This window comes from Zonotrichia leucophrys, chromosome 1A (assembly GCF_028769735.1).
Source record: "Zonotrichia leucophrys gambelii isolate GWCS_2022_RI chromosome 1A, RI_Zleu_2.0, whole genome shotgun sequence".
Classification (NCBI taxonomy): Eukaryota; Metazoa; Chordata; class Aves; order Passeriformes; family Passerellidae; genus Zonotrichia; species Zonotrichia leucophrys.
Genome location: NC_088170.1, coordinates 37,474,138 through 37,489,096, shown reverse-complemented (window position 1 = coordinate 37,489,096; position 14,959 = coordinate 37,474,138). Strand labels below are relative to the sequence as shown.

Below are 14,959 nucleotides of genomic sequence, written 5' to 3'. Positions count from 1 at the left end.
AGTTTCTGGTGTTCCAGCCCCATGTTCCCAGCAATTACCTATCCAGCAGGAGACCTGTCCAGGCACAATGGCTACCTTGGAAATGGCACAGCAGTCCCTGCCACACTCCATCCTCACAGGCTGTGTCTCTGCCACCTTCCAATGGCTCAGCCATGGCAGCTGTCAACAGTTCATTGTAACTCAGCATGATCCACTTTGGCTTCTGCCAGCATTTACAGGTGTAACTTGGGACTCAGCACAAAAATGACAGTCATCTTAAAAGGCTGATCTTAGTCCTCACAGGGCTCAAAGGCATGGAAGGCTTCACTTGTCCCGGGAACAAACAGTCAGTGTCCACAGGGATTGGCCAGAGCACTCCAGCTGCATTGCCCTTGCCCTCAGACTGTCTCCTCTCTGGCACAGTTCTGGGTGGTTTTGGTGGTGACCAGCGCTGTGGCGCCCAGCTCAGTGGCGGGCAGCGGGAAGCTGTGGCTGCATTCCTCAGGCCGGGGGTACACGGCGGAGAGCAGAACGATGTCACCATCAGCATCGCCCTGGCAGCACGGCCCCTGCTTTGCCCTGGCTTTCCTGGGTGGCCCCAGCATCTTCAGGCTCCCAGCAAGATGCAGGCATGGGGCTGGGTTCAGGGCTCCATCTCCCTCTGGCCTGGCAGGGTCCTGGCTGGGCAGGGGGCTGGCGGTCTCTATGTTTTCTGGGAAGGGACAAGAAAAGGGGTTACTGGGCTCTTGGAGTGGGGTCAGGCAGGTCCCAGGGAGATGGTGCTGTCCCTAGGGGAGAAGATGGATCTGGAACAGGAGGAGTCTGCAAGGTTCCCACATCTCTTGCTGCAGAATTTCTCCTGCTTATGGGCTTTCCCCCACTAAAAGGCAAGAGGGAAGGGCCGAAACTTGCACTTCCACTTCGAGTCCTCTCTCTCAACCCTGCTGGCAGCAGAGGAGCCCAGCCCATGGCAGCTTGCCCTCCCCGACTGCCTCCCACTTAAAAATAGACTTGTTTACACACTTTGAACGCAGGCGTGTGCCTCCAGCCCCAAGCCTCCTGCCACTTCCCACACATCCAGTGCCGCAGTGCTGGGCCTGCTGTGGTGCAGCCTTGGGGGACACGGGGGATGTGGGCCAGGGTATGCAACAGGAGACTGAGCAGCGCCTCTAACACTCTCCATAGTGGCCAGATCTCTCTCACTGCTGGATTTCTCCCTTCTCTTTCGCTTTTGGTATTTTTCCTAGGCATGTGCGTCACGGGCTGTCGCAGAGCACAAAGGCCCCGGGTAATGTCCCCCTGCTCTGAGTCACCATCCGGCAGTGCCAGAAGGGTGCAGGCAAGCCCAGGCACAAGGACCAGCTGCCCCACTGTGGACACCCCCCAGGTTGTAGGGCAGAGGTGGGTGCCAGCATCCCTATGTGGCAGCCCCTCTTGAGGGTCCTGGGCAGCCATACCCCCTCCTTGGGAATGGGGAGGGGTGAAGCCAGGCAAGACCACTTTGGAGAAGATTGTTCAAGACTGAATCAGTGCCAGTGCAGGGGCTGCCAACGGAGGAAAGAGCCACCCCAACAAAATGGGCCATCATGGAGCACTGTGGCCTTACTCTCCTGGAAGTACCCTGCTAGGAAAGGCTCAGCCCCATTCCTTGAATGCCAGCCCTAATTTTGATGCACCAGATAACCCTGTGCAGTGCTGCAGTGTACTGTCAAAGGGGCTGGCCTTGACATCCCACTGGGATCCTTGGGATGCATGTTGGAGAATGCTGGGCATCTCAAGCACAAGAAGCAAGCTGGGTGGTCCACATGGGACCCCCACTGCAGTGCCACAGGGAGAGGCTGCCTCTGGAGCCAACCCCAGGTATCAACCACAGCCCCCACTACTCCCTCTCCATCCATGTTCCTCTGGCTAGTGGGGGAGAGGGCTCTCACCAGTGAGCTCACAGAGCTCCTACTTACCAGTGCCCCATAGGTGTCCCCTGTGGAGAGGGCATGGTGCCAGGGCATGCTTTAAGCAAACAAAGGCACAGGGAGATCCAGCAAAGGGAGGGATGGCTCAGCAGGGTTGCACTGGCAGTCAGGTACAAGCATAGGTTCCCAGGGAATGCGGGACACTGTCACTCAGGCAGTGATTCAGATGCCCCAAAATGCCATGGGATGCCTGTGGAGCTGATGTTGAGGTGGAGGAGCTAGCCTGGGCTGTGCCTCAGTGGAGCCATCAGTAAGTGATCCCACCTGCCCCAGGGTCCTCAGGGTGTTGTGAGAGGGAGAGGAACAGGACTCCTACCTTTGTCCTCTTCATCTGCTGCCTTCCTCTTTCTCTTCTGCTTTCCCTCCTTACAGGCCAGGAAGACACAGACGGCAGCCAGAACCAGGATGAGCCCCACCAGCACCGGGACCCCGAAGATCAGGAAGGTGCTGCTCAGGGTGGGTGCCAGGGTAGGCTCTGCTGTGGGGTGAGATGCCGGCAGTGTCAGGAGGGGCAAAGCTGAAGGAGGAAGGAGGGCAGCAGCATTTTTCACCTGGCTGGCTGGCCTGCCAGCTGCGGTCACAGGGAAGAGGTGTGGCACTTAACTGTGACCCACCTGCCACCAGCAACAAAATATCCCCCTGCTTGATGAGATTGCTAGGGTGGATCATCCAACTTCTCCCTACACCATGTTCCTCTCACTGGAACTTGCTGACCTCTTCCCCTCTGCTTTAGGTGAAGGTGGGGCTCCTTCCTGCATTGCCACCTCCATGGCCATCCTCAGGAGAAGGTGCCTTCCACCTGCCCACCCCTGGGGTGCCCCCAGCCTCCTTGGCCCACCACCACCCCACCCTGGGGAGCTCAGATTGCAGCTGCCCTTGTCCTCTTACTTGTGTTTTCCTGGAACAGGTCGGAGCACTTGATGCACGACTTGGTCAGGGCGTCGAAGCACTCGTAGGAGAGGCAGGAGGGGGCAATGGCAGCTTTTCCTGATAAGGACATGGCAGAGTGGGAGCGAGAGCCCAGCTCTTGCATGGCGTAGCAGTGACAGGGCCGCCGGAGTGTGAAATCGCAGAGCCCCAGGCCCCGTGGCAGAGGGAGATACAGTCTGTCAAGCTGCGTCGTCTCCCTTGGGGCTCACAATCGCTGCGCTTGGCCTGGGGCGGATCTTCACCAGGGAGGAGGAGAGCAAGCAACCAAGCCCTACCCCTGCCTGCCTGTGCAATGTGCCCTCAAACTACCCCTCTCCTCCAAAATATGCTGCCGAAATCCCCGCTGCCCCCTGTGTGCCTGAGCCTCGTACCCAGGGGTATTGTGTCCCAGCCTGACCTCCTTGATCCTCCCTCCTCCCCTGCCCACCTGCGTGCTGCCCCCAGCCCAGGCATGTCCCCCACTCTGCCCCCTCCCTTGCTTACACTGAAAAGCCCCCTCCAGTGTCTACAGGGGACTTTCCTTTGCACAGATATATTTACAAGACTCCATTCCAGGCGCACAGATCTGGCTTGGATTGAAAATGCAAAGGACCAGAGAAGAAAAGAGTGAAAGGGCATGGATGTTTCCCCTTTTAAAAGCTCCCACTGCCCCGAGGACACATCCTGCCAGTGACTGCTCTGCAATCAGGCCAGCTGTTGTATGTTCTCCACCCCTACTGATGGTGCTTTCCATCACCTTGCTCTCTCCATCCTCTCCAACGCAGACCTAGATCCATGGCTCCTCAGCCATTCTCATTCTCTAGGGTTCAAATCTGGTTCTGCTCAGTAAATGTGCAGGGCATGGGCAAAGTAGGTCACACCAAGCAAGCCTGGTCCTCAAACCATTGGAAGGGACTAAAAAAACCCTTTCATATTCTTGGGTATTCCTGATCAGGAGCAGGTGAACTGTTCTGCCACCAACACCCACACATCAAAGCCTGATCCTTGAGACCCAAAGAGATGGATTTAAGTGCTGTAGGTGGATCTCTTCCATTCCTACTGAACAAAAGTCACAAACTCTTTTTCTTCACTCCATAGGAAAGAAAGAGGCCAGCCAGAGTTGTTTGCTGGCTCTCAGCTGAGGGAAGCAACACTGGTGACCCGCCTTACCCAGGAGATCCCTAGTAGGGTTTTACTGCTGGAGTCATGTCCTTCCAGCAGCTACAGCATCTGGACTCCTTCTAGTAAGGCCTCTACTGCCCACGGTCCTGGATCAAGGCTGGGAGGGGAGAAGGAAAAATCTGAAGGGTGCTCTGGCTCAAGGTAACTGTTGGACAAGCTGAGCCCAAAGGCTCCACATCCCACTTCCTGAAGTTCTGAGCAGGATGCAGTCACCAGCTCCCCATGCTAGATCTCAGCCCAAGTGCAGTTCTTTGGTACCCCGTGCCCTGCAGGGGAGGAGCTGCCCTACAGCACATCTCCCTCCCTGCCACTGGCATTTCCAGGGCATAGTTTGCATCATAGCAATGCCAAAGCAGCTCCAACAGAGTCTCAGCCCCACCATGGGCACTGTAGGGCTCCAGGCAAGCCAAAGTCCCAAAAAAAAAAACCCTGGTCACTGCCCACCAGTTCTAAACCTGCCATGATTCCACTTCTAGTCAGTGTGCCGAGGTGCTTGATCCCTCACCCCTGTGCCATGCCAGCAGGAATGGCTGCCAGAGGAGCTGTGAGAGGCTGGCCACTCTTGTGCCTGTGGCTCAGTTATTCCCACTCCATCTTAGCCAAAATAAAACTCCCCAGTCGAGTGGGGGCATGGCGAACACTTCCCTCTCTCAGCAGAGCCCTGAGGCACAAAGGGCACAGAGAGCTCAGCAGCCTCTGCCTCGATGCTTGCTGTGAGCAGGCTCTGCCCTGCTTGTACCTGCTGGGGGAGCTGGGTCAAGCAGCAGCACATCTCTCCATATCCCACTGCAGCTGACCCTCTGCCTCCCACACACCCCAGGTGAGGACCAGGGCTGGGCTGCAGGCATGCAAGTTGGAGAGTCAAGTGTCCAGCAGTGCGAAGGGATGGAAAGCTGTGATGCAGAGCCATGACCCACAGCAGGGGGGAAAATAAAAGCCAAGGCTCACTCCAGTCCACATCTGAGCTCCACAGTGGAGAGACCTGGCAAGGAGAGGGCACCTGGAATCTTCACTGTCCCCAGTAGGCAGCTCTCAGAAGTGCAAGTTAGGGTCCAGGGCAAAAAAAATACCTTGCCTTGTGGGCTGGTGGGGCTGAGGACATGCATGTAGGCAGAGGATCCCCACCAAACTTCTGGTGCTCTGTCAGGATACCTATCCCCAAACCACCTCCCTGCTCCAAAGGCTTTGCTGTTCCTCTTGCCCTGAGGTGTTTCCATCAGCTAGTCTCCTTTTCCCAGAGGTATGCTTCTCCATCATCCCGGTTTTCCTCACCTCTCAAATGCCCCCACTGTACTTCCCCCATGTCAATCATCTCTCAGGGACCCTCAGCCCCCATTTCTGTGGGTACCACCACAGGACTGTCACCGTGTCCCCCTTCCTCCTGTCTCTCCTCCCTGCTTGGCTTGAAGTGCGGGGTGAGAAGTGGTTCCCAGCATCTGCTGTACCACACTTACAGATTAACTCTGTGAGCCCAGTCAAACAAGCACGCTGGGGAAAGCCCAAACCAAGTAACCTACACAGCGCTTTCAACATGGAGGGCAAAATTTACATCAAAGCTCAGGAGCCGACAGATCCCATTTCAGGACACGGAAAAAAAACTTGAAGTTTCAAACTCATGGTGAGGAGCCCAGGGATGGCAGCTGTCATGCCCTCCTGTGAATGAAGCGCTCCCAGGTCCTGTTACATGGAAGGAGGTTGCAGCCGCATTGCTGCCACTGACGGTACCCTATTCCCTCCCATTTTCTCATCCCTCTTTATCAGGCTCTACAGGTCTTCCCTGCCCTGCCCTCGTCCTGGCTTGTCACCTCCTCCTGGGCCAAGAAGATATGTTTGAAATTACACATGATAATGCTTACTCAAGGAGAAAACCAGTGCTGAGTACCCCAGCATCATGTGGGCCTCCCCATGAGCATGGCCTGAGTTCTGGGCATCAGTTGTCCCCCTTTTTGTCTCCCCCATCTTTGCCTCCCCTACCCTTCATAACTGTGGTTGATCGCTTTTGGAACAGCAAAAGTTAAAGCTTGGTGAGTAGTTTGAGCTGTTTGCATCTCAGAGCTGAATACGCTTGATAATCGCACAAATGCATAATTAAAGAGCAGAAAAAATGACTCACTGGATAAGGAAATGCGCTTTTCTTATCTCCTCTGCAGAGAAATGAAAACCCCAGGAGCCTGGGTCTCTGGCTAAGTCCTTTTATTAAACAAATAAACCAGAAAAGATATCAAATGAGCGATTCAAGAATTACGTCTTCATCTCAGAGTCAGACAGTTTGATTTCCAGTGCTGTTTGCTCCCATCCCACACCTGGAGGGCTGCCTTTGGCTGAGGTCACCTGAGATCCCTGGGACAGGTGGGGGACAGGGCAGGGCTGGTGCTCCAGGAGCATGGAGGGCTGGCAGTGGCCTGTGAGGGTTCATGCACACATGAGTGACTGGACTCGTGTGAGCAGTTCCTCTGGTGTCAGGGGGAGGTGAAGTGACTCACACACGCACTTGCAAAACCGCGTGTAGCAGAAAATATCCCCCGAAAGTTCACCTTGTGCTCGTGCACACCGGAAACCCAAAGGCTTGTCGATCAGAGAAGCTGTGAGGTGTTTACTGAGCAGACCCAGTTACCTCAGGACAAACCTCTGACAGGATGCACCCAGCGTCCCGGGAACATCTCGGCACAGCCTGACACCTGCACCCCGTTCAGATGGTCCAGTAGAATGCCTTGGCTGGAGCCAATCCCCAAAGCCCATTCAGCACCTCATCCCAGCACCCTTTCCCAACACTCCTTTGCTGGCTGGTGGGAAACATCCCTTCCCAAAAAGTACCACTATGGCTATTAGGAGCAGATTTCTCACAGCTCCAGCATAAGCCTTCTCAGGATCCACTGGGATCCTTCCTGAAGCCAGATGGGCTTAGGGACAAAATCTGGGAAGATTTTAGGAATAATATGGGAAACCAAAGCTTTCAAGAGATTCACAGTCACTCTAAATCTCACATTCCTCTGTAGGTGCTTCGTGTCAAGGGCATTTGTGACACTGCTCAGCCACCTGCATGGGGTGTTTGGTGTGGGGAAGTGCCCCATCCTGTTGAGTGGAATTTGTCTCTCTGCTCCTTGTTTATATGTCCCTGGAGCTCTGCTTGTCTGCAAGGCTGAAAAAAAAAGGTGTCCTTGCCTCCTCTCTCTGCAAAGGGACCTTGATAATGCTGAACACCCAAATTAGCCTTCTCAGTGGGCTGCCTGTTGAAGAACCCTCTGGGGTTACAGAAGGGTGCGTCAATCCTTCCTGAGCTCAAACTCCCTCTGTCCATGCCCCCTCCCTGATCCATAGAGCCCAAGAGGGACACAGCAGCACAGAGGACATGGGAAAAACCTCCCTTGTCTGATCCAGCCCTGGAGGGGCTGAGCCCTTGATCTCCCCTGGTGGGGAGGAGTGAGGGGTGTTTCCAGCCGCTGCACTGGCTGCTTTTGCTGCTCTGCAGAGTGTGGGGGGGACTCAGCGAGGTTCGGGTCCCTGGCACTGCCCTGGCTCTTGCAAGCCCTCCCCCCTCCCCCACCATGAGCAACAGAGCACTAGCTGAGCCTGGCTCTTCTGCCTGAATGTGAACAAACAGTACTCAAACTCCCTGCCCACTCTGCCTTGCAGCAGGGATGCTGCCCCCACTCCCATCCTGAGAAGTGGCGTTTTGCTCCATCTCCCTTGGGCAACTGGGAACGGGGGGCAAGTGTCCCCCAAGTTTGTCCTGTGGCCGTTCATGGGGAGTGTTCACGTGCCTTGACAAGGCCAGGCAGCACCTCCAGCACCAAAACAGAAACCAGTGGCTGAGGGTGATGTGCTGCCACAGAAAAAAACCTCAGGTTTTTCACAGGAAAAACCACAGGTGGGTTCAGCCAGGTCAGGCATCCTTTATGCTGAAACAGAAATCTCCCCAGTACTCATAGTGGGAAGCCCCAGCACTTACTCTCAAGGCATGAACCTCCAGCAGATGACCCCAGAGCCAAAAACCAAAGCCACACTTGCTCCAGCACCTCTACAATATCCTCCAGCTTCCCACAGACCTTTAGGTTCAGCCTGCTGTAAAAAGGCCAGAGTGATTTTACTTGCACAGGCTTGAGTGCAGAGTAATGCTATGAATTTCCACAAGTGTACTAAGGATGCAATGTTACAAGAAAACTGACAGGTGGATTGGCCTGTGCACCTCCTCTCCTGGCTGGCACCTGGGCACAATGCCTTGGCCATCCTGCCAAAGTCAGAGAAGAAACAGGAGTACAACACGCAGAGTAGGGAAGGAGATAAAGGGGAGGATGAAAAGCTGCTGCAGCTGCAGGGCTGAGGAGGTGGAGAGTGACTGCCAGCAGCCCTGTGCCATATCCACCACCCCTGAGGATGAACTCCAAGGAACCTGTGGGCAATCTCCATTGATTCCCTTTCAAGAGGAGAGCCCTCCTCACAGCTTGCAGGCATTCCCTCTGTATCAGCCACACCAGCTTCTGAGCCTTTGTGGCTTCAAGACTCTAGCTGGAGGAAGGATGAGTTGCTTTGGCACAGGCTGTCACAAGAGGGGAGATGCTGTGGGGAGCAAACGGTTCTGCCAAGGCAGGCGGATAAAATCCCCCCTCCCAAGATCCTTTCCACACTTCCTATCACAGTGTAAGCACTTGTATGGGAGCTGGTGCCCTTTGCCACAGTGCCCAGGGAAGGCTGCCTGTCCATCCCCCTGGAAGATCTCCTGGCCAGCCCTGCAGAGGGCTAGACCACCAGAGGATGCAGGCAGCCTTCCGAGGGGCTGTGCAGCAACTCAGTGCTTCCCATCACCCAGCCTGAAAATGCACATTAGCGGCTGAGGGCAGGAACAGCTTTATACCCCCTAATAATCTTGTCTCTAAGCTAGATAACTAGGACTGCAAATCCCTGGTGATAATCACAGCCACCATGCCTGCAAGCTCTCCCCCAGACCATTCATCTGGCTTGATGATGCTTTAAAGAGACATCTAATGAGGATAATCTGATTCAAATCCCCTCCTGCTTTTGGGCAGCAGAGCAATTCAGGCCCCCTCAAACTCCTTCTTCCTCCATGACTGTCTTTATTTCCCCTTCTTATATGAATCACTGTGGGGTTTCCTTTGCTTTTTGCATTACTATTTTAAATCTTTGATATGACCACTGCAATCAAGATTCAGTCCCTTTAGAACCTAATTAACATGAAATCAGACTCAGTTTTACTCATAGCCTTATAATGGGATGTTGGCCGCTGCTTCAGCTCTCACTTTGGGTGCAGGGAACATTGCAGCCTGCTTAAAAAATTCCCTCTTTACCTGATTCAATCAGAACCACTTACAGGAGATACACACACACATTTCAAGCTTGGCAAGAGTCAAGCTCTGGGAAGTGGGGAAGATCTCAATCACAGTCAGCTTTCAGTGCAGAGCAGATGGTGAACATGCCGACTATATAATTTATAGGACACCATCACTATGTATTAGTCCCATACAGTGGCTGAGCTCAGGCAAACCACAGCTCATGCACACTCAGGGGGGCTCTCACAGGTGATGCTCCACATGCAGCCTGGGTAAGACCCTGGTTTGGAAGAAAGCACATGCTTCATGTTTCATCCCCTTTTATAACACAGAGCAGAAGATGCAGTGCAGCAGCCCTTGTCCCAGAGGGTCCTCCTCTTCCCCCTAGACTGGGCAAAGGCTTCCCAGCCTGCAAACTTGTGTTTGAACTAGGTCTGTATTACACAACATCTGCGTGCAAGCAGCTCTCCTTGCCTTCCCTGCGAGCAGCTCACACAGCAGCATGATGGATGCCAGGGCAGCCCAAGGCCAGGTGTAGGGGTTTGTTTGCACTTCTTCAGGGCTGCCAAGCCATGCTGGCACAGCCTGGCGTGCAGCGTGCTGGGGGTCACAATGCCCAAGAGGGATGTGCATCACCACCACAGCTCGATGTCAGCAGTGCCTAAGCCTCCCCTTCACCCAGACAGATACACAGTGTGTGCAGGGAGGAACCTGTAGGTCAGGAGGGAGAATTGCTCAGGATGGCCAAGTGGGGCTGCAATGAAAAGGTAAAAAGGCAACCCCAGGTGAAAACACTCCCTCTGGAGCAAGGTGAGGGCAGCTCCAGCCTTGTCTCTAAGGCTGCAGAGTTTTCAGTTCCCTGCAGGGCTAAAAAAAGTCTTGGAGATAAGTGCACAATATTGAGCCTTTACAGGTGCCTGTGACACTGCTATCCCAGGGCTTCCCCAGCTCCAATGCCTTTGATCCTCTGCTGTTCAGCACAACAGCACGAGGCACTGAGTCACCCCTCAGTCCCACAGGGGAATGAGGATTAATTAGTTGATTCTGGCACCCCTCTTTAAAGAGAGATACTCCACCACCACATGAGCCACAGGTTGTTTCTCAGCTGAGGCAAATGCAGCCCGGGCTTCACGTCTGTGATCTCTGGAAGAGCAAGCAAAAGAAACAGCAGTGAGGGGAAAAAACTGAATATTCACACTGGGGCAATGCCAATGCTGCTGTCAAAACGAGGAGAGTGGCCAGCACAGAGGTTCAGGAGAGCTTTGAGCTGACCAGTGCAGACAACGATAGTGCCCCAAGGACCTCCAGCCCTCAACAAACACCCGAGGTGTTCCAACAGTCCGAGCACAGGGCAGGAGCAAGGCAGGCCCAGTCACAATATGGCACTGTCACCCTGTCACTGCACGGTGAGCACAGAGGAGGACCAGAGAGCTTTCATGGGAAAACAGAAAAGCAATACTCCATACTGACAGAAAATAGGAAAAGCCTCCTTAGCACCTTTTTTTATGCTGGCTGGGCTTTTAGTTTTTTTCCAGCATGCCTGAGCACAGGTGCTTCAGCTTGTCCTAGTGACAAGAGGGTGTTGGCATCCAGAGGCTAGAGCAGACCCCGCACACCAGGGCCGTGTTTCCCAAGGGGAGGTGTTCTCTCTCGTTGTTTTTGTCCTTGCCCCAGCTCGGTGCTCCCTCCCGTGACACGCAGAGCCCACGGGGCTGTGGTACCCAGCCCGCAGCTGCACCTGGGCCGGCGGGGAGGCTGCCTGCACGGATGTACAACACGGGCTCGCTGTCACACACCGCTGGCTCCCCCGGCACAGGAGGCGGCGGGGCGGGGCACAGGGGCACCGTGCCTTGCCGGGCTCCTCTCAAAGCGCCCGGCACACGGTAAGCCCCGGGGAACGAGGGATGCGACACGGCAGCACGTGGCAGCTCCTGCAGAAGAGCCCGTGGCAAAGGAAACGTGGCCCAGCACGGGCTGGGAGCCCGCGCTGCTTGGCTGCCAGCGAGTCTGAGCAAGGCACGTCACTCCAGAGTCCCCCGTGCCCGACCTCTCTGGCAGGTCGGTTCTTCACAGCCAAGACAGCCCCTCCTGCACAGAGCTGACCCGAGGGGATGCCTTCTGCCTGGCATCGCCGTGCCCTATTAATATTTAACAGCGAGGAACAGATCCAGAGACTTTGATTTCCCCGTTGGCCAATTCAAGGATAATTGAACTGTGCAGGGAATTTCAGCATTTCAGAGGGTGGTCTCGTTCCAGTTCACACCAAAACCTAACATGCTGCAATGCCTTCTGAGAAGGATTGCAGCCAGTTTCAGGCAGCCTCCCTGCAATGGAGTCAGGCACGTAGGCAGCACAAAACCAGCTGATCTCAGGAGGTGCCCAACCAGCAGGCCCCACCAAACCCTCCCTCAAAGAAATTGGGTAAAAGTCAAACCCCTCTAAAGAAGAAAAAAATAGGGTTTTTTTGGAATTCCACCTTTTTTTTTCGGTTTCCACTCAATTCCAGATTTGAAACTCCAGAGTAATGTCAATTTGGCCTCCTTACACACCCCCAGTGGAGGTAGATCCTGCTGTAGAAACAGAGCAAGTGAGGCACAGTAAATTTTCACTCAAGGCACAGTGAATTTTCACTCACGTGCCCAGGGGGATGCAAGAAATCAGCCACAGAAGTGAAACGAATCCAGTGGTTTTGGCTCCTGCCTCTGGGCTGTACCAGCTCTTGCCTTCTCTTGCATATAAATCACTTTTCCCCACCAGGGAAGGACAGCTGGCCACTGAATGGAAAGTGGCCGTGGTTCAGCAGCCCACAGCAACACTGCACACAGGCTTAGGATGGGGAGTGGAGAACACTCAGAGTGCAGAGGGGACTGCCAGGGGATCTGGGCGAGCTGAATGGAAACAGAGCAGCTGGAAACCAGCCAGGGCTCCTGCAAAATCAAGACAAGTTAAAGACCCCACATGAGGAAGCCTCTTCTTTGCTTTTGGCAGCGGAGCAGAGCTGACCTCTGCCACAGCTCTGGCAGTCAGCTCCAGGCAGCAGAGCAGGAGCCCCTTCTTGTGCACCATTGCTGAGAACAGTGGTCATGATGAGAGCAACCAAGGAGCTCTTGCAGCTCGAGCACAGATGCTAAGCACCACTGCTGACCTAAGCCAGCCACTCCCTTCAAACTACAGGTCTTGGCAAGCAGGACATCCAGTTCTAACGAGTTCCAAAAGCAAATATCAGAGGTGGCCTTGAATCTAAAACTCTAGCACCAGTTTTGAGGTTTGGAAGGGACAGATACATCCCCAGGGTTGGATTTAGCTCTGATCGTTATTCCAGGAACAGAGAGATCTTTTACTGCAGGTGCCATTTCAGTGTGCAGGCTTTCTCTCCCATTGGTATAGACTGAACATATCATGTTTTATCATGCTTAACTGCTGGTGCAGCAGAGTTAGTCTTAGAAAACCTGCCTCAGCAGAGAGCTGTAATCCCACCAGGTAATGCCAAGCAAACTGATTTGTGCCGAAATCTCTCTCAGATCACCTCTGTGAGCTGTTCAGCTAGCAGGCTGAGGATGCAAGATCTCCTTCAAGGGACTGGATTGAAAATGAAATGCTGTGGGTTAACTTGCCATAGCAGAGGAGACCATATTACCACCTCATTTAGTTCCATCCCCCCCAAAAAGCACTGTGAAGCCAAAGCTTACACCAGTGCAACTGGTATGAGCTCTTCTATACCAATTAAACTGCTTTTATTCTGATTTTGCTGACTTAACTGACAAACAGAGACACATCCACAAACTGAAACAGTCAAACCAGCAAAGCTCACAGGCACTTTCACCACAGAGAGGGGGATTCCTCTTTGAAAATCTCCACAGGGATAGGGAACTGAAGCAAGAGAGAAGAAGAGAAAGGAAGTAACTTCAAAATGTTTCTGTTAGTTTAGATTTCAGTCAGCTTGGCAAGCTCTTTCAGGAGGTTTGAACACAACAGAACCTGAGTAACTAGCCTTAACTCAGCTTCAGGCCTTCCAGGCCTCTGATCCCAGTTTTCACAAGACCTTTATCAAACATTAGCCCTGGCTACTCCATCCAGATGAAAGATATCCTCAGTTGCCTTGTCTGCTCTGGTAGTAAGGGCAGTGTTATGGCCTGTCTAAACTAATAGCTGACAGCTCCTAGAGGTATTTACTTAGTTGAAGATGTAGCTTTAGATGTGTCCCAACTACTTTGGGTTGTAAAACATGATGGACCTGAGACACAGTGTCATATTCTTAGATACGCTCCGCTTCCCCTGCCAGTTCTAGTAAATACTTTCTCCTAAGAGTAAGAAAAATATTTGCCCCAAGGTAAAGCAAGATGCTGCTCTTAAGGAACTAGATTTTATTATGTACCAGTTGAGATTCAGCCACCTGTAGGAAGCAAAACCAGCATCTTTCTTCTTTGAAAGTAGTAGAAGGAAAGAAATACCACATCTGAAACATAACAATGGAAAAAAAAACCCTGCTTGAAGGTGCAGGAGTGGACAGCAGCACATGTGCATTACTCCAAAGCATTCTGGGTGGACCAAAAAAAGTTTCATTTTCACTAGTTAAAAAAAACACAGTGAAATTACTCTTGAGGCCAAAGGGATTTAACCTGAGTCCATCTGTTATTAGACTGAATTGGAGAGCAACCTAGGATATGGAAAAGTCTCCTTGCCTTATAGGAGTTGCAGAGGACACAAAAGAGTGGCTCATTTTATGCCACTTCCCTTCCTTTCCTCCCACGGACTGCACCTGCACATCGAGAGCAAATCGAAACCAGCCTATTCTAAGCCATGGTCTCCTTTATTTTGAGGGACTCAAAGCAAGAGCAGGGCTGAGACAGCATAACCAACACAGAAACTTGTTTCTCAGCATGATTTTCCCCTCTGTGGTGGCCAAGTCCTGGTTAGTACCTTCAGGATGGCAAAGCTAGCTGAAAGTAGGGCATGCCCATTAAGCTTCCAATCCTTCTTACACAGCTACGACAGTTTGCACATGTCTTTCTCCTTTGGGTTTTAGCCAGAGTCCAGCCCTTTTGGGCATCATAACACAGCTGAATGGTTTAGCTCCTTTTGTTTCAGCTGACAAACACCCTAGCCCTCCCCCATGAGCAACAATACAACTGGAGCTGGGATTTGTGTGTCCTCTGAGCAAGGATACAGGCTTTGTGCCTTGCTGAGCTGTCTTTGCAAGGACTGCCAACACTCACAGCTGATTAAGCCTGCAGTGCTGCTTTCTGCTTTTCCTGCTCACAGACAGATGTCAGAAACAAGCTAACCGAAACAGTGCACACAGCTAGAGCTCTGCACCTAGGAACATTAAAGCAGACTATTAGGGATTAAATAAATTAAAGCAGAGGGGAGCTTAACACATTCTCTCTAGGCTTCATTTCTGGGTAAGAAACATCCCAGCGTTTCCAAAAGCACTGTATTCTGGCAGGTGGCTCAACTCAATGAACAGAAAGGGCTGCATTTGAAAAGCTTTTGCCACCACCACATGGTTGAAGCCACGAGTGCAGCAAGACAACTAAATGGGAGTTGGAGTTACCAGAAAGGACCAGCCTGCCAGGGCAAGCATTTGCAGGGTTTAGAGCCCATGCCACATGGCTAATAAAGAGCATACAACTA

At 53.0% G+C, this 14,959-nt stretch overlaps 1 protein-coding gene across 1 annotated transcript; it reads right to left on the bottom strand.

Moving 5' to 3' along the window:
* Positions 1-377: 377 nt before the first annotated feature.
* Positions 378-2,982, bottom strand: TNFRSF13C (TNF receptor superfamily member 13C). Its single transcript, XM_064731971.1, has 3 exons — positions 2,838-2,982; positions 2,266-2,427; positions 378-691 (listed from the first exon to the last, which is right to left on the bottom strand). Exons 1-3 carry the CDS (start codon positions 2,980-2,982, stop codon positions 378-380), a joined length of 621 nt encoding a protein of 206 aa, XP_064588041.1.
* Positions 2,983-14,959: the final 11,977 nt, after the last annotated feature.